The sequence below is a fragment of the Peromyscus eremicus genome, chromosome 20 (assembly GCF_949786415.1).
Source record: "Peromyscus eremicus chromosome 20, PerEre_H2_v1, whole genome shotgun sequence".
Classification (NCBI taxonomy): domain Eukaryota; kingdom Metazoa; phylum Chordata; class Mammalia; order Rodentia; family Cricetidae; genus Peromyscus; species Peromyscus eremicus.
Genome location: NC_081436.1, coordinates 42,308,361 through 42,328,237, shown reverse-complemented (window position 1 = coordinate 42,328,237; position 19,877 = coordinate 42,308,361). Strand labels below are relative to the sequence as shown.

Below are 19,877 nucleotides of genomic sequence, written 5' to 3'. Positions count from 1 at the left end.
CAGCCATCACAATGCTTCCCCCTCTTCCCCCCCCTCCTCCTCCTCCTCCTCTTCCTCCTCCTCCTCCTCCCCTCCTCCTCTCCCCCCCCCCCTCCTCCTCCTTCCCCTTCCCTTCCCTCTCCTCTCTAAGACAGGCCTCACTATAATAGTTGGCCTGGGATTAGAAGTGTGTGCTCTCACACTCAGTTCACACTCTTCATTTCTTAGATGCACCACTTTGCTTTCCCCATCAATTCCTTGTTCATTCGTTCATTTCTTTGATTGCTGTTTGTTGTGACAGGGTTGTAGTGCATTGCCCCAGGTGGCTTAAACTCCTGAGTTCAAATAACCCTCTTGCCTCATTCTCCCAAGCAGTTACAGCTACAGTCATGTGCGACCATGCTTGCTCTTCAGTTCAGAGTGTTGATTACCCACTCTGTGAAATGTTCCATGAGTTTGTCACTGGGAGACAAGGAGGAAACACAATTGCATGCTTTTCTGTCTGACAATGAAGTGAAGACTGGATACACACTACCCAAATATGAACACACTGTGATGAGACTGGTCCCCATCATCACACACCTGTGTTTACAGAGTGATTTGTGAACTGAGGTGCACAACACAATTTGTAGAAAAGTTTGTACTTTACACAATTATTCAAGGATAAAAATTGCAGCCATGTTGTTGGTGACTGATATTATTTAACTAAAGCATCATCATTTAAATCCTGGGAACCATATGAAACAGAAATCGCCTATGCAAATGAAAATGGATTATTTAGTAAATTATGCATAAATGCTACATATGCAAATTAAGAAAGTATTTTCCTTAGAAGTTAAATGTTTTCTTTTTAAATTATTCAATTTTGCTAGCATTCGGCTAAAATCCTAGGGTTTACTAATCTATGATGAAGCCAAGTTCATCTGTTAAACCTCGAATTTAAAACTAAAATTTTACCATAGATTGACTAGAAAGTTTTTTCAATCTGCCTTCCCACTTACGACTGGAAAACAAAACAAAACCTGAAGAGTCATCTTTTAAAAAACTCACAGAAAATTGTCCCTGATATCAGAGTTATACACATAGAGTTGGCAGAGTGTAAAAACAGGCACAGGTAAGTAGAGAGCAGGAATGCGTCATGTGACCTTCCAGCAGAGAAGGGCTCTGGGCTTAGCCTTAAAGCACTGCGAATTTTAAGCAAGTGGGAGAGGATGTAGTCCAACAGTCATCTATGCAAACAGTGAGAAAGGCAGAGAGATACACAACAGGGTCTCACAGCCAAGGCAGGGTAGAGGGTAAGTGCACAGAAGGGCCGGGGGCAATCTGGAACAAGGTATTGGCGTCCACTCTGGTTGAGAAGGGCTTCCTTCCACGTGGCAGAGTGGGTGTCGGTGCCCAAACTAAAGAGAAAGAGCGTCTGCACGAGACGTCGTCAGCAGTGCTGGTGGTGGTACCCTGGTGACAGACACAATCAGTGACTAGAAAACAGACGCACTGAGAATACTGGGAGTCACCGCGCCCCATCCTGTGGCTATTATATTCTTGGTACCCACTCTTCTGCAATGTTCCCTGAGCCTGGCTACAGATGTCCCATCTACTGCTGACGACTCAGTGACTTACTCTCAGCACGTTGAGCAGTCACGTACACCTGCATTAACCACTAGCTGACAGAATAAGAAGCTTCTCTGACCAAGCCTGGGAGCAGCACATATAAATATTTAGAAAGAAGTGTGACAACATGACCACTTAGCAAAGCAATATAAATAGGTTCTCCCCTTGGGCCTATGGCTTCTCCACACTGGAGTTTTCAGTACCAGGCATGACTTCAATCCTGTGGAGAGTGGTTGGTAACCCCATAAACTGTCTTGCCTTTACTGTACCAGTAGGCACATCTTGACTGGCAGGTCAGTATTGCAGCCTGCAGGATCCAGTACTGGGTAAGACCACTGATGTCTCCCCCCACCCCCCTCCACATCCCCAGAAGCCTGTACATCACCTTCTAGCACTGGGAAAGCTAGCCAGCAGGGAGAGAGAGTTTCCTGGCCAGTTCAAGATTGATTTCATCAGGTCCTACAACCAATGAGGTATCTTCAGCAACAGGATCTTACAATCTAGTTGTCCTGGGTAACTGATAACAGGGACGGTAGTGACAGCCACTATTGTATGGATGACTCTGGAGCCTCCTGGTCAATAACTCATAGGGAGATGACCTGTACACCACACGAGATCGTCGCTAATCAACTGTCTCCTGGGAGCAGCACTGTTCACTCATGTAGTGGCACCTCTGTCCAAATGCCCTTTTTTTTTAATTGCATTTTTAATTAGTTTACAAACTATTAGGGTTTCCTAAGATTTCTTCACACATCCTTAGTCTTGGTTAACCCTTTTCCAATACCTCCTCTCCTCCAGCAAAGTGTTCTTGTTTGTAGGAAAGGCACACCCAAAGTACTCTGGTCGTAGTAAACACGGGGCTGTCTGTACGATACAATCCTCAGCTGCCTGAAGTCCTACGAAGAGATGCCTCTCAGCAGCCACTGGCTTGTGGGGTGGAGGCGGGGGACGGAAAGGCTGTAGCTGGAGAATAATACTGATTTACCTGAGGCTCTATACTCTGCCCAGAGCAGTCTACAGCCAGCAGCCCCTCTTCACACAAGTAGAGACCAAGAACTCTCAGCTACCTCAGAACAACGAAGAAGGGTCATCCCAACTCCAGAACGCCCCACGGGGGCAGCTGAGTCTTCTCTTCAGACTATACCAAAACTCCATCTCTTGCCCTGCCGAAGCCAGGCCTAGGTCTCCCTTTCTCTCCTAAGGTAAGGACTGCAGCAACAGTACCCAATATACTTTCTGCCTGCTAATCTTTGTCTCACAGACTGCTTCCCAGGGAACTGTAACAAATGACTGAGATAATAGGGCTTCATCCCATGAATTCATTTTCTAATGATTCGGGGAAGGAAAAGATGTTTACTGAACAATACTGGGAAGTCTGTAAACATGAGATTGTTCCCAAAAATTCTAAATAATCAAAAATAAGTGCAGAAAACACAGGAGGAGAATAGCATTTCAAAAAGCAAATGAAAATGCTCTGTGTCTGGAGGCATATTCCCTGAGGAAATACTTCACTGGCGAGTATGTTCTAGACAGCAACAGAAAATAGAATAAAAAGTAATCCAGCCATGCATCACCTAATAGGGACACATCTGAGAAAAGCGTTGTCAGGAAATTTCAATTGTGCAAACATCACAGAGTGTATTTAAACAGTGATGCTCTCACCAGGCAATTCTGTATTTCTGGAGCACCACGGCACATGAGGTTCATCACTGCAATGACTTGAATGTGGTCTGATTTACCTCCAAGGGTACACTGACTGGTCCCCAGGGTAGTGCTGCTGGGGGTGACAGAGCCTCTACAAGGCCGAGTTCCTTAGGTCATCCTTGGGGATATGCCCTAGAAAGGGATTATGGGAACCTATGAGACCCAAGGTCTGTCTGTCTCTCATGCACGTCCTCCCTCCACTGCCCCTGACGTCCTGTTTGGAGTCCCACCTCTTATACGTCTGCCCTTCTACTAATGGCGTTCCCAGGACTCCCATGCTAATGTCTGCACCATGCAGGAATGAAGCCAAGAGGCAGCTGCAGAGCTTGAACAGCTAGGCTGTGTACTCTGCCTCTAAAACTCCAAGCTAAGTAAGTTTTACCTTTTAATAAAATTAGCTGTCTCATGTGTTCACTATAGCAATACAAATCTGACATTGGGCACAGCATCATTATGTGGCATGTGTTATACGATATTCATTTCTCAAAGGTGATTGCTATGTAGCTACAAAAACCATGTTAACAGGTCACATTTTTTAATGTCTTTAACAAGCAAGCCCCTTCGAAGCAGAGATAAAAATTCCAGGATAATATATTTTTAAAATATAAGATCATTCACACGTGTAAATATAATTCTACCATTTTGCAAAATGCACCACATCTTATATCATAATGATAGCATTTGCTTACACTTCTCAACTCAAATGTACCTACATTTACTATCTTCATGGTAGTTTTCTACTATCTTAGAACAAATAAAGAAAAAGATCTAACTTTTGTTATTTCAAATACAGTCCCTGAACCTGTACAGCATGGGAATCCCTAGGAACTCATGAGGAAGTATAAAGCCTTTAAATCTACTGAGACAGACTCTTCATTTATATCATTGTTAAACTACATCTGCTTTCCACTGAAATACAGAGAGCTACAAGGAACATCATCCACCTTTATAATAAAATAAAACCAAAGTCAATTCACATTTAAAGCTTATTTCAGACCCCTAAGAGAACTGTAGTCACAGGGCAAGCAACTGGAACCTTGTCAAGAGCCTACAAGGGCAGAGGAGACATTAGCAGCTGTTTACCTGGGACAGATGCAACCGTACACCATTAGAAGAGTCCAGCTAGAACAGATGAAGAGCAAGGAAAGGCAGCCTGAAAGCTGATGGGGTACAGAGACGCTCGCACACGCTTAGACTGGAGATTCTGCCTGCACCTTCTTGAAGATTTCTACCCAAAATTACACACAATGAACCCAAAGTGTCTCTGGCAGTGCTCACCCATAACGCACAGCCGCTGTACCTTGGTTCTTCCACTCAAGGCCAGCAAACACAGCCTGAAAGACCCTGGATCAAATTCACATCTACTATTCCCACTTTCCCCATCCTCCTCAGAACACAGACACAGAGCTATCTGAATTCAATCTCCCACCTGTAAGACCACCCAGTGCCCCCCAAACTGACTTTTACAGTTTCTGGGTTTAAACTGCTCATAGCTGATGATTTATCTAAATACAAACTAGACTTTGCTCACTTTTTCTGCATCTAGTGCAAATGTAAATGCTGGCAAATTCCAATCTGCCTATAAACTTCTCACCAAGAGCAGGTCCCACCTGCGAAACGGCCACACACTTTCTACAGAATGCTGCCAAAGGGGTGTGATTTGTTTACATGGGAAATTTAAGTTTTTCATAATGAAACTTTAATTACTTTTCAGTTTCCTTCAAACCTGTAGAAAGCAGAGTAGATTTCTGAGATTACAACAATGGAAGATGACCCTCTAGACAGGTGTCTACGTGGTCACTTGTATTGCTGGTTACAGGAAAGATGTTAAAATATCCTGCTGCAAAGCCACGTTTCAAAGGACAGCACAAGAAAAATATTATTTTCCAATTTGCAGATAAATTGAGGGTCAGGATGGGTAGAGACAAAGACAAGATATCTGAATTCACACAGCTTGGGAATTATGACTGTGGTGAACTTTCTAGTTCCTACTCAGGAACCACCTGTGGAAATGAGCATATGTAGCATGAATCTTAAAAGTTCTTATTAATAAAATCAAACCTGAGCCAGGTATTGGGGTGAACTGGAAGATCAGAGAACCAGAACAAGCCACAGCTACCTCACCTCGCCGGATCCTCAGCTGGTCTTGTTTCCTCCGACTGGAGGCCTCTGAGTCCTCATCTAGAATGGGTCTCAGCTAAACTGCTGCTCAAAAGCCTGAATGCTTAACCAGCCAAATGCTTAACCAGGCCAAATGCTTCTAGTTTCTGGTCTTCACGCCTTATATATCTTTCCTTTCTACCATCACTCCCTGGGATTAAAGGCTTGCTTTCTGGGATTAAAGGCACGAGTCACCATGCTTGACTGTATCCTTGAACAGATGGATTTCTGCCTCTGGAATGCTAGGATTAAAGGCGTGAGTGCCAACATTTTCTAGCCTAAGTATCTAGTGGCTTTTCTGTTCTCTGACCCCAGATAAGTTTATGTGGGTACACAATATTTTGGGGAACACAATACTACCACAAGCATATGAACAAATTAACTCATGTTAGGTAAGTTCAGACTCTAACCTATAAGTACAGAAAAGGTCAGGTAAAATCTAGCCCCACAGCTCTCTCTGTACCCCAAGTTCCCTTTACAGTGTTAAACCCTTCCTTAGCCACTTTTTAGCCAACTACATGTGGCTGCCCCCCACGTGACCATCACAAACTACTTCTGAGAAAGATACTGCTCCCTTTTGTTCTTAAAGCCAAAGGACCCTCCACCCAAGTGCCCCCTCACCATCTGAACTGCCAGATCACCCGCTCATCTGAAATGCTCTCTTCATTCCTTAGCCTCCAAAACACATTACACTATTTTTCCATCTCTCTAGACATTTATGACCATCTAACTCTGGATTTTCTTCCTCTCCTCATCCAGCAAGCACTGGTGTGTCTCAGCTTCTCCCTTCTTCCCACTCACTCTGTCTGAACTCTAGTGTCCACACACCCATCTAACACTAACTAGTTCTCCATAATGATCTCACAAGCATACAACATAGAGAAAGCTATGGGTGAACTCAAACACTCGTTTCCTGACTTTTCCAAACTTTCACACAATCTTATTAACTACGCTGCACACTGAGGTCCCTTACTGACAAAGTAATGATGCCATGTTGGCTTATGTATATTGAATATGTATTTGTGCAAATATACAGAAGACAGACTAGGGTATGTTACCAGCTGGGCATGGTAATGCAGGCCTACAATGTCAGCACTCAGGAGGCAGGAGGATAGTGAGCTTGGGACAACCCTATCTCAAAAACATAAGCAAACACAAAAAAGATGACACTAGCAAATTCTGGTTTGAGTTTTGGTTTCTGGATATTTGGATATTCATCCCAGTACAAATATTCAAAAAGGAAGAATAAGAACTGAGGTTTTAAAGCCAGGCAAAGCAGAATTATAACTCAAATATGACATGGAGCTTAAAAAAATCTTGGGCAAAGTACTCTTAACCTCTGTTTCTTAATCTAAAAATAAAGATAACATCTTCCAAGAATAGTAAACAAGGTAAGCATATGAAAATTTGGTTCAGTGTGTCCAGTATCCACCCAATAACGTACACACAGCAGTAGTATGAAGATGTGCTTACTACAGCAATACACAACAAAAATTCAGAAGTTACATAACAAAATTCCAGACCAACTTTTAAATGACAGGTTTTTTTTTTAACATGCTAAATAGTCTATCCTGCAATTCAGAGGAAAACAGGAAATCTGAACTAAGCCAAGAACATCATTCTAACTTAAATTTCTAGCAGCTTAAAGATTCATAAAAAGCAATTCCCCAGACAACTACTTTTTGGGTGTTTAGAACAATGATAATCCAGCCATAACCCAGATATTATTAATAAAAGCACTCAAGAAAGATCTTCACTGAGAAAGTTGAGGCTGGATCTATAACCACGTGACAGATGTCACTGGTTGACTAGAAAGACAAATGAGTATTGGTCCCTGAAGTGTCAATCAAGATTAAACCTTCTGGGGGGATGGAGGGACACAAGGTTTTGTTTTATTAATAAAAGAAAAGTAAGTTATAACCACCATGGAATAGTAACAAAAAGCACAATGGCACACATCAGGAACAGTAGCAGAAATGCCAAGCAGCACACCTCCTCACAGAGCAGGAAAGAGCCGCCAGGAGTGAATGAGAACAGAGTAGAATGTGTGAGTGCCCTGGGGCGAGGTGGGAAGCAGGCTAAGTCCAGCACACTTCACTCTCACTAGAGAGTGAAGACAGTCGAGGCCACCTAAAACAGCTGTGCTCGGCAGGCATTTGGTGTAATGACTAGTGTGTCTACAAATAGAAAGAAGTAGCTTCAGAGAAAACCACTGCACCAAAATACAGTATAGAAGGATTCTCCATTTAGTGGAAGGTACACTGTACACATTCTCACATTTTATCTAAGGCAGAGAAGGGAATATGTTCAAACGGAGTACATCAAAAGCCAGAAGAATCAATGTTTCATAGTTTCCCTGCAAACGCTTTTTACAAGAGCCTCACATTAATCAGACTGTTTGAGGTGACTTTAACATGTAACTACTTGTTACAAGATTATGTGCCTTAATTTAAGGAAGACATAAAGCAATAAGCCAAAGACAAGGCTAGAATCCTGTAAAGCTACAACTGATTAATTCAACTGACTTGAGTAATATGCTAAGAAAACTTGCACTCAGAGATTTGGTCTCTGTTTGTTCCAGTGATTTTATAAGCAGGCACGCCACAGGAAAGCAGACAAGAATGTGATTATGCAAACATCACTGTTTTTAGAAAAATGAAATCTCTCCTAATAATGACTTACTATAAGGTTATACCCAACATTCAATATCATGCAGTTTCTTTCAGTTCCATGAAACCCTATTCATGATCCTATAAATCACTGACACTATAGTGTTCTAACTTTGCTACCCACAAATTTATTCATTAAAAACTTGCTTGCCATAACTGCTATTTAAAAAAAAGAAGTAAAAATGCCAAATGGTAAATTAAAGTAGGGTGACATTTAATTTATTTGAAAGCTGTATTTTCTAACTTTCTAGTGTTTAGAATTTAGTTAAAGGAAAAAACAACACAATCAAGAAAAACAGTTATCAATAAAGTTCATTGACGGGACAGATGAGAAGTTGACTAGTTAGATCAAGAATCACCCTCTGTCCTCATCAGGACACAAATACATGTAAAATAACACAGTGAAGGAGGGCCAAAGGCCTGTGGCTAACGGCAAGCACAAAGAAGATGTGAGGAGAGACAAGCCCGAAGAGCTGAAGAAACAACTTCAATGTTTCAGATGATGATGTCTCTCAGCCAGGAGGTTTTGATAAGTCTCTTTCTGCAAGGCTTTCTCCACATTCTCTACCATCCAAGAAACACTGACAACAGTTAGAGACATTTTTGGCCAACACAACTAGGAGAGTGTGGAAGGGGGCCACCAGCAAATGGTAGGCATAGGACAGGAATGCTGCTAAGTAGCCTATGAGAGAGACAGTCCCCCACAGCAAAGAATTACCCAGCCCAAAATGCCACCACGCAGAAAGTGAGAAATCCTGACAAAGAGAGAGGAACGCTGTATATCTCAGTATCCAAAAAGAATCATTGTACTGGTACCTGGTACGGGAACAAACGTTCAAAAGGGGGTCTTATACCCTTATAAAGGGTAACATAATGATCTGCAAACCCTTCAACAGAAAATTCGTTTAATATACAGATATAAAGGAACTCCAGTGATTAGGCAGGATCACTCACATAAAATGCTAAGTTCTCTTTCCTTGAATCTGGAACGGCCCTAGTGATGTGCTTTCTTGACGAATAGCATGCAGCAAAGGGGGCAGCGTGGGCTTTCCAGACTAGGTCATAACAAGTCTGCAGGAAGCTGGATCAGGGACCTCAAAGATGTCCACAGCCTTATCCTCCGACCTTTGAATATGCTACCTGTATAGTAAAGGGACTTTACAGATGTAATTTAAGATTTTAGGAGAGATTATTCTGCATTGTCTGGTTGGGTCCTTAAATGTTGTCACAAGCTTTGTAAAGTGACATGTGCAATGAGGGTTATCCAGGGCATAATCATGGCTAATGGAAACTAAATGTAGTCACAAGAGTCCTTACAAAGGGAAGGGAAAGAAGACAATACAACAATCGAAGCAGAGATTCAAGTGACGGGGCCAAGGGCCAAGGAATGCTAAAAGCTGGAAGAAGAAAGGAACAGATTCTCCCCCAGAGACTGCAGAAGGACGGGGCCTTGCTGACAAACACCCTTCAAGACTCACTTTGGACCTTGAGTTGCCAAAAGCCTCCAAGAGTAATAGCTTGCTGTTTTAAGCACCTTAAGCGGGGAATGGGTGCTAACTTGTTACAGCAGCAATAGGAAATGGATACAAAGTTTTATAGCTTCTCTGATCCCTCTTGGAACATTTTCCCTAGGCGTTCTAACCTATTACCTAAAGCCCTTCTGAAACGCCACTGTCATGTTACTGAGGAATCCTGTATCTGCCTGGGTGAGCAGTTCTAGCTGGGCCCAGGCCCCTGTGTGTAAACTCTTCTGGGACCCTCCAGCTAGCCAATCCTGCCCTCTAGCTGAGCTCAGTTGGGGCCGTCCCTCCCATATTCCTCTTTTATTATCTCAACTAAGGTACTGAAATGTCTTTAGTCATGTGTCTTAATTGACAGAGGAAATGCTTTTCTCTTTGAGCCAAAGCTAGGGCTATCCCAATCGATGCCAGAGGCTAGGACGTGGGCACACCTGCTTCTTTCTCATAGAATCCTGAGGGACAGGCTGTGGAGAACAGGGAGAGAGTTTTTAAAGGTGCAAGACCCCTAGGAGAGCAATCTCCAAGGCAAAAACTTGGTCATGTGTAAGGACTCTCCATGTCCAGCCCAAGAGCTGCCAGACTTTCCTTTTGTCAAAGGCCTTTAGGCTACTTGCCAACACTCGGAACAGAGAGGCTTGGCCTACCATAAATAACAACAATAACAAAGCGGGAGGAGTGAAGACATAGAGTTTAGAATTCGATGAGTACTATGGATTACGTAAGTAATGAGACAAACCTTAAAAGTACGTAACTACTGTGTACACGGAGAAACAAAAACTGAGCTAATGAGTCTGCTGATGACAGAAAAAACGCACTACTCACCTTGAAATAGCTCTCTTTTCCTTTTTAGAGTAAAAGCACAAACACACTCCGTCCCCACCACAAATTATACAGTCAAGTTTGCCCCATGTGGGGAAATCGCAGGGGTAAGCACACCCTGAGTGCCATGGATGAGCCTCACCCTAGGAAAACTACCCACTTGACCACAGTATCGCCTCTGCCAGGTAACTGCCACCTTGGTATAACTTATTTGCCATACAAAAAAAAAACCTCTTTTTTAAAAATCTGAATACATTTAACAACAATATTCCCTAAGAAGCTTTTTTCCAATCTCATCTCTTACGATAGCTCTCAAAGCCAGCTCCTGTCTTACATAACTCTAAGTAACTGTTCATTAAACCTCAGCAAGTATGGCAATCAGCCTCCAACATGACCCCAGTGGCTCCCAATCTCTGATGCAATATTCACATCCTGTATAGGAACCTCCTACAAGGTACCACAGCAAACAAGAGATGTTACTTCTAAGACCGCACTATAAAAGACTGGCTTCCTTCTCCTTCCTTCGCTGAGCACCCATCTTCCCTCCCTCGTCTCTCCAGGAATTCCGTCTTGAAAGCTATCAGCCCTGGAGAAAGGTCCATATAGCAAAGATCCAACACTGCCAGCCAACAGCCGTGTGAGTGAGTCCTGCTCGGAATGAATCCTCCAGGCCCAGCCAAGATCTCAAAAAGCCAAAAGCTTGATTTCCATATGGTGAAAGACTACGAATAAGAAATACCCATGTAAGTGTCTCCAAGATTTCAGAACATTAGAAACTGTGAGGGGCTCGTTCTACGTTTCTGTGTTTTGATAAAATTTGTTTTATAGTATCAGATAACAGCTAATTCAATGACTACTACCTTGGTTCAAAAGCACAATGCACTTTTAAAGGTTTTTAAAATAATTATAAACAGAAGTGTTAGTTGCAAAAATGAGGAAGAAGATATTGCCTTAAAAACCTTGGCTAATGCTAAAAGGCAACGGTAATGACATCAGCTTGTTAGGCCCACTCATGACAAAGAGCCAACCTGCTATCCATGAATGCAGCCTACCTCTGGAAGAGAAAGCAAGTGGCCAGCTCAGAACGCAACATCAACTTTTTCTTCAAACTGGGAAGGAAATCAGTTTGTAATTTTAAAATCGAAACAACCCAACTCACTAAGATAAGCTACCCCACAAAGTCGGCCCCACTGGTTGTAAACTGATTCTGCAGTGTGTTATCTTGTCACAAATGTCACCACAGGCCTACCAATAGACGCTGGAGAAAGATAAGGGCCAAGCGCCAAATTTCAGCAGCTCTCACGACACATCCCAAAGCAAAGACGATTTTTTTTTTCCTTTCTGTTACGTTCCATCAAAGCCAGAATGCTTCCTCAGATGATCTAAGCACCTTTCCAAGGGCACGCAGGCTTTCTATGGTAAGAAACAGCCTTTCACAGTGACTGTACTTCATTAGAAAGTGTAGTTAGTACTCATGTATTTAGTACATTAGATGGTACTTTAAAACATTACGAAGATGGGCACTTGCCGCCAGGCCTAAGGGCCCCAGTTTCATCTCCTAGACCAGTATGTTCGGAGAAAAGACTGGATGGCTCCCACACACTGTCCTCTGGCCTCCAAAAGCATGCAGTGTCACACTCACATACAAAAATAAGTGATTAAAATATAATTAAAATTTAACAATCAATATTGAAAAAAGTAAAGAAAAACATGAAAGGTTTTCATTAAAAAAAAAACTACAATAATTTCAGCAATAGTATGCATAAGCTGCAAACATTCCCAGTGCATAAGATCTCTCGTGTGACTGATGAACAAGGTAAGTTACTAAGTAAGTCTAGTTATCCACTAACTACATGTAGTGGTGATAAAAACTGTGAGCACTGAGGCATGCTAAAAGTTAATGCAGCAGCACCTCTCAGTGTTACTTAACTCAAAAGGCAATGATTCAGTCAGTAGCATCACCAATTTAACTGACCAAACTTTAAAGTCCTTTAGCTTATAAACAGGAGGCATTAAACCACCTTTTCTCCTGAACAAACATATGTAAATTACCAACGGTTTCCTCAAATGACTTAGATCATTAAGCTCCATTGATGCTCATGACCTCCACGGACTTGAGTTCTTAGGTCCTTCCAAGGATATCTAAAACAATCTTAGACTTATTTTTTTTTTTTTATTTTTTCCACCTTAGATTTAAAAGTACTGCCTTCATTAGGAAATGTGGCACTCCCACCTGACACACTGCTGGCATGTGCAAAAATAGTAACTCATGAGATAAAATTTAGCAAGTCAAGTATTGTGGAACATGCTTTTCAATAACTGCTATAAAATTATATTCACAGGGCCCTCCAAGCTCGCAACATGTTGACAACGTAGAATTTCCAAGATCTTGCTTTTGAGAAGGGAAAATGAATGTTTACATAGTCTTGCCTGAGTGACAAAATATGACCTTCTAAGACATGACTATCTACACTGTTTTTCAGAGAGCACATTTTTAAGCTACACATAGAAAACACACATAGACTAAAAATATGCCAGTATTCAATTATGATTTCCCATAACATTGTGCTTTACTAACTGAATTGATTGGGATGTTGCCTTTTTCCTGTAAAAAGCACTGTGGGTGAATAATGCTTGAAATTATCCACTACTGTATATTGGTTCACAACTCCCTAAACTGGAAAAAAAATTAAAGTAGTTAAAGGGTACAACTAGTAAGAAGTTTCTTCAGTAGTAAAGGGAAGCCATGCTAATATGTGGTAGAATTCACTTTGCTCTCGGGCACAGGCCAATGACAAACTTTCAAGATGCTTGACAGACACATTCCAAATTAATGTGCTCCATATGTCAGAACCTATGGAATGTTTATATATTATACAGTACCAACTTCGACTATCTAAAAACTTTCCAACGCATTCGAATGCAATATAAAATAGTAGCTGGGTGTTTTTTGTGTATTCAACAGAATTTCCGTAGCAAAAAAAAAAAAAAAATACATTTGAAGACTGAATGCATTTCGGTCTTTGCATCCTTTCAAGTCTTTTTCTGAACTTTTAGCCTTTTCACCTGCACTCAATTCTGACCCACTACATTCCGCACTTGTCTTAAAAATATCCTATCTTACCATGTGTTTAAAATTAGCTTTCCTTTCATCCTTTCCCAGTTATTTTTAAGCAGAAGTGTGTTTTTCATTTTCAAGCCCCAGAGTCCCTAACCTCCACCACCCAAAAACTCACTTCGGTCTTCCCAACTCCAAGGAAACAAAACATTGGGAGTTCAATTTGAATCTCCGGGCTTCCAGGTCACACTCAGTGGCTGGCTCGATACATTCTTTCTATTTCCCGGAGAAGAGATTGCCTTGGGCCGTTCCACAAGCAGATGTGAGTAACAATACACAACCTAGAGCATCCCTGCCTCGGGAAGCTACACCCCTTTTCGGGGGGGACATCCACACACCTTCAAGAAAGTTTCCTCTCGCCTGCCTAGTTCGTAGCACTTTCTTAGAGCAGGCAGGGCATGCCACCCGCATGGGTGCACGTTCTCAGGAAGACGCCAGAGGCTTAGGGAATGGAGGACTGAAGAGAAGAGGCACGGGACCAACCAAATCACAATCCCAAGAGTCAGCTGGCATTTCAGGCTGAAGCTCCTGAATTCCATGGCTAGGGAGGCCCCAGCCAGGCTTGGCCCCAGCTGCCTGGCACAATCCGTGCGTGTCCTACCTGCCCTGGGGGACACTTGGGAGGTGGAAAGTTTCCCCTTTCGGCCGTCCCAGGCGCGGGGCCAGCGGGTGGGGAGGCGACAAGGGGTCCAAGAACGAGGTCTTCCCCGGCGGCCCCACCCGCTTACCTTGGGCGATGGCAATGGACTCGAAGCGGTGCAGCTCTTTGAGCAAGCAGCTCCTCTCGGTGGAGTGCAGACTGTAGATGAAGTCGCGCGCGCCCTGCGCCGTGTTCAGCGCCTCCATGGGCTCCTTCTTGGGGTGGGTGCCCAGGAGCCGGGGACCGCCGGGGACCCCGAGCGCCAGCAGCCCCCGGCCGCAGCCGCACCAGGACGGCGGGCGGGGCGCGGCGGCAGGGCCCGGCCTCAGGCTGCGCACCGTCCGGCTCCCCAGCAGCGGCAGCAGCCGGGACATGGCGTTGGAGCGCGACCCCCGCGGCAGTCCCAAGGCTTCGTCCGGCTTCGGACGCCGCTGGACAGAGGCTCAGGAGCTGGGCTCAGCCCGGCCCCGCCCCGGGTCCTCCAGACGCACGGCCCGGGCGCCCGGCACCATGCACTCGGCGGGCCCGCACGGCGACCGCCTCCCTGCCGTGCCCGCTCCGCTTCCCGCAGGCCCGGAGCCCGGGAAAACTTTCTGTACCGCGGCCGGGCTGGGAGCTCGGAGCGGGCGGGCGGTGCGGGCGGGTGCCTCCCGGTTGAGGAGGAGCGGCGGCGCGGGCGGGCGGGCGGGCGGGCGGGCTCGGCGAGCGTGTCTGATCTTCCAGAGGGATGAGTCACCGCGCGCCGCCCTCCTCCGGCGCCGCCCTCCGCCACCGGCCGCTTTCCCACCCTCTGGCCTCGCGCTGTCCCCACTCGGTAGGGCTGCGGCGCCCTCAAAGCAACCGCGCCGTCACTCAGGCCGTAGCCGCAGCTGCCACCCCTAGCGGCGGAGCCCGGGATAACAGGGCGGGGCGACCGAGAGGAGGCGGGGCGACGGGGAGGAGGCGGGGCTTAGGCGGAGCTACGCAGGCGCAAAGTCGCCCGGGGTGGGGGGGGGAGCGCACAAGTCTCCGCCCACTCCCTTGCGTAGAGAAGGAAGGAAGGGGCTCGTACGCGGTCAGATGGTATCAGTCTGTGTTAAATGCACTGCAGGGAACAGCAAAACAGTTTAGGACCCGCGGCCGGCGGGGTGCTACAGCTGCTGCGCTGCTCTCCGCAGCCTCGTCCTAAATCTGGAGCTGGGATGGCCCTGGCGGAGCAGCGGGGCGGCTGAGAGCCTGGGGTGGGGAGGTCACCGTGCCAGCCCAGGCCTGTGGGAAAAGGAGCACAAAGAGCCGCGCCCTTGGCGGAGTCCGTGCCCACCGCAGCCAGACAGCACGGCGCTGAAACGCCCTCTCTGGCTGCTCCCTGTGGAAGAAGGCAGGGCCGGTTTGAGACTGAGACTTCAAGATTTGGGGAGGAAAGCACCGCTCCCTGGCCTGGTGACAGCTGCATACTTGCAGAATGCTCATTCTGGAACCAGAGGCAAAAATGTAGTTTAAAAAAAAAAAAGTAAAAACGTTTTTGAGTGGTCTCTAGTGATTTATGTCTCTCTTTGTGCCACGCAGAGGAAAAAATTCCGTAGTCCCTGGGCTCCAGATCCTAGGTATCTTCAAGGCCCGGGTCAAGTGTCACCTACTCCGTGAAGCTTTCCCTCCTGGTGTAAGGGAGACGTTCACAGCTTTATCTGAACCTACCTAAGGACACTTAGGCGCCCTATCTTAAAAAATAAATCTGCTTAGACGATAAATCTACTCAAGTGTAATCAAGATCCAAATCCCCATCTTTATCTTAACCACGGCGGCCGCCAGCTCAGAACCTTGTGCGTAGTAAATGTGCCAAAAGTGCCGAAGACATTGCTGCCAGGCCTCCCTAACTGTGGTTCTGAATCTGCAGTTGCAATTAGCCTCAGACCCAAAGTACTTGGAAATAAATGTGCACCTGCCTGGAGCTTCCGTAGACTTTTTTCTTGTGATTATTCCCTTAATAGAGCAGAGTAACAACTATTTTCATGTACTTACACTGTATTGGTTATTACAAGTTATTGAGAAGTGATCTAAAGTATGTCAGAGGGCCTAATCAGCTGTATCTTCATAAACCCTTGTTAAAATTGATACGTCCACGAATTAGCTGAGGGGGAATGACCCTCCACCAGAGTGGGGGGCGCCTTCTGCCTGGTGACCTAGAGAGGAAGTGGACTCCTGAGAGGTCAGTGCTGCTTGTTTGCCTGCTTTCGAGTCTTACTGGTGAGCATGTCCATCTTTGGTACTGATGCTGTCCTCTGTTGACACCACTGTTCAGCTTCTTCAGCCTTAAACTGGAATGCAGACCAGAAACCACCCTCTGGGAATCTTCCAGGTTCTCAGCACCAGATTTGGACTGTGCTTCCTGTACTGAGTGGGAATCCCTGCAAGTTCTACAGCCAGCAGAGAAATAGACCACCGGAGGCAAGAAAGACACTTGGTTCAGCATGACTTAGATGGCCAGTGTTGGTTCCAACTTCCAGAGTCTGACACCAGGCTAGTTTATTTTAGACATAGTTAAGTACAGTATAATTTTGGAAGAAAGTTTCCTGGTAACAATTATCCCAGTCCCATGTGCACAATAAAGGTTAAGGCATGGCTGAATCGAATCTCTTTGGCAAAGTCCATGTGACCTCTACCATGAAGATGGGATCTATAGCTTAAGGGTCTAAGAACTAGTGTGGCCTCTGACCGAGATAGCATAAAGGTCAGCAGGGAAGGATGGATTCTACTGACTGAGAAACAAAGCTAAACATAGAGGTTTGGGGAAGGAGAGTCTGGGATAAACATTCTGGGGATGTAGGTGAGGTCTGGTGCAACAGATAGCAAAGGTCACCAGGTCATTAACAACATCCACTGTTCTGGAATATTCCTTTACACTGTGTGAAGATGTGTCACTGTGATTGACTTAATAAAGAGCCGAATGGCCATTAGCTAGCAGAAAGAGGTTAAGTGGGACTTCTGGGGACAAAGACCTCTGGGGAGAAAAAAGGAGGAGTCACCAGCCAGATGCAGAGAGAGCAAGACATCCAGAAGGAGAGGTAAAAGCTTCATGGCTTTTACCTGGCTACAGGTAAAGAAACTCCTGGCTATAGACATAAAGAAAGAAACCTAGAAAAACTACATAGCAACATGTAGATGAATAGAAACGGGCTAATTTAAGTTATAAGAACTAGTGGGACAAGCCTAAGCTACAGGCCAAGCTTTCATAATTAATAATAAGTCCCCATATCATTTTGTGAGCTTTCGGCACAAAGAAAAATCCATATACACATGGCTACCAACGTCTGGCCATGTATATCCACATGAGGTCTGAGAAAGCTAAAAAAAAAAAAAAAGGTTCAAAACTTGGAGTCCAATGTAGCTTCCTGGCATGCCTTCCTAGTGACCAAGCTCTCTCAGGTAGGCTCGGCATACAGAGACTGCCTGCAGATGGGAGCCAGCCACCAGTGCCATGCATCAGCACCATGCGCTAAGCTGAGCCTCACCAGCAGCTGATACAACAGTTTAAGATTTGTCTCACACAATCAGAGAACACCGCAGATGCTTAGTAAAGCCAGATCCAGACACATAAAACCTCTAAAAAGTACAATATATTTAAAAATAAAATAGGTATAGACAGTCATAAAAAATAAAGTTTAAAAATAATACGATAAAGTCTTTAAAGAGAATAAAATAATATTAAAAAGATAAGCCTTGTAAGGATGAAAAATATACAGAGAGTCTGGATTCTATATGGTGTCTTGTTGATTTTGAATTTTTTGAATGCTAATAAACAAAAAAATGACAGCTGCTGAGAGACATTGGATTTTGGAAGGGACTGCTGAATTAAACCAGCCTAGATACTTTAGGAATGCCTTAACTTTAAAATGCAAGTCAGAAAATGTATTGCTTTGGGGAAAAGGTTATACTTTTGTTCCACAGAAAACAAAAGGTTGTGGATTCATTCAAGGTTAAAGAAGATCAGGTTTAATATGGGGAGACACCTTGAAAATCCTGGCTACAGAATAAAGAAAGAAACCTAGAAAAACTACAAAACAAGTGACATATATTTTACCTGCTCAAACATAAAACAAAGAATCATCTTTGGCTGTCTTGTGTACAATGCACAGTCCATACTTGTGTTAATACAGATATGTATTTTACCTTCGTAAGTCTGTGTGTTTTCAGAGCAGGGGGACCAGACACCAATGAAACTGGGTGACCCAGGTGATTCAACCTCTCAGGGTGCCTCTGTTGCAGTTTCCTCAGAGTCCTGCATCCAAAACAGCTTCAAGGCTGCTGGCTGAGATGGTCCAGCCTCACAGACTATTCTAGCCAGGACTGCAGATAAACCTTGTGCTTTCCCATTACACAGAGACTGGACAACAAATAGTATGGCTAGTTTTCCCAGGACTCGACCATTATCTGAACTTTCTCAGGTGCCATAAAGATGCTGTAGCCCACACACAACAGGAAGAAGTCTAGAGAACACAATGTCCACATTCTCAAGAGGTGGGGTGGGTGGTTCTGTTTCTCTGAAGAACTCGGCCTGATACACTGATCAGCCATTTCCTAAATGTGTTAGTAGTACATTGTTAAGCAGAGAGTGGTGATACACACTTGTAATCTCAGCACTTGGAGGGCAGAGGAAGGAGGATCAAGGAGTTCTAGGCCTGCTTAACTACGTAGCAAGTTCAAGGCTAGCCTGAGCTACATAAAATAACTTTTCTTTAAAATTAAAGTAGTAGATTGTCAATAGTCACTCCCAACTGTTGTGAGATACTTGAGCAAATTGTGTAAAGATGTGTCTCTGTCCTTTATCACCTGCCTAAGGCACCTGAGTGGTTTAATAAAGAGCTGAATTGCCAATAGCTAGGCAGGAGAAGTTAGGTGGGACTTCCGGGGAAAGACAGGAACTCAGGAAGAATCTAGGCTCACATCAGATGAGCTGCCAGCAAGACACAGAAGAGAGTCAGACACACAGAATAGAAGTAAAAAGCCTTGTGTAGATTGATAGAAATAGGTTAATTTAAGTTATAAGAGCTAGTGGGACAAACCTAAGCTAAAGGCCAAGCTTTCATAATTAATAATATCTCTGTGTCATTATCTGGGAACTGGTGGTCCCAAAGAAACTTCAACTACACCCAACAAATCAAACTTTTGTTGTCCACTGGCTTGTGTAGTCCACCTGCATGCTAACTATGGGTTTATCCATGTGGTTTGCCTTAGCTGATAAAAGAGACACTACAAACCTGATCTGATAAGCATTTACCCGTTTGGGGACTTGCTGTAATGTCTTTGGTGTGTAAAATAGCAGAAGAAATAAAAGGTAGACGCAAGACACTTATGAGACAGGTTGCAACCTAGAAGAAGAAATCTCTAAGTGTTGAACTAGAGTGAAAGAATGATTTGTATGGGAAGTGTGGGAAAGTGAGTAAACTTTAAACACAAAGAAGTTCAAAAGAAGCACACCTGCTCCTTTCCATTGGGGATGGAAATGCAGGTGAATGGTGCAGTGCTTGTCTAGGGCATGTAGGGCCCTGGGTTCAATCCAAAGCAACACAGAGATGAAAGTAAAAAGAAAGGCAAAGATCATACTACTTCTAGGTTGGTAGATACGGCATCCCTAAGCTGAACACCTGCTGGCAACACTCAATGTAGTCCAATTATGGTCT

General features: G+C 44.4%; 1 protein-coding gene and 1 non-coding gene across 2 annotated transcripts in view; both read right to left on the bottom strand.

Annotated features, from left to right (window-relative positions):
• Positions 1-14,854, bottom strand: part of Tmem65 (transmembrane protein 65) — a 40,198-nt gene extending 25,344 nt beyond the window's left edge. Inside the window, exon 1 of the mRNA XM_059247601.1 lies at positions 14,309-14,854. Within this exon, the coding sequence (XP_059103584.1) occupies positions 14,309-14,594 (286 nt within the window). The 5' untranslated portion in view covers positions 14,595-14,854. The remainder of the gene's footprint in view (positions 1-14,308) is intronic.
• Positions 10,492-10,655, bottom strand: LOC131897256 (U1 spliceosomal RNA). The gene has a single exon (XR_009375617.1). It is a non-coding gene; the product is annotated as a U1 spliceosomal RNA (small nuclear RNA).
• Positions 14,855-19,877: the final 5,023 nt, after the last annotated feature.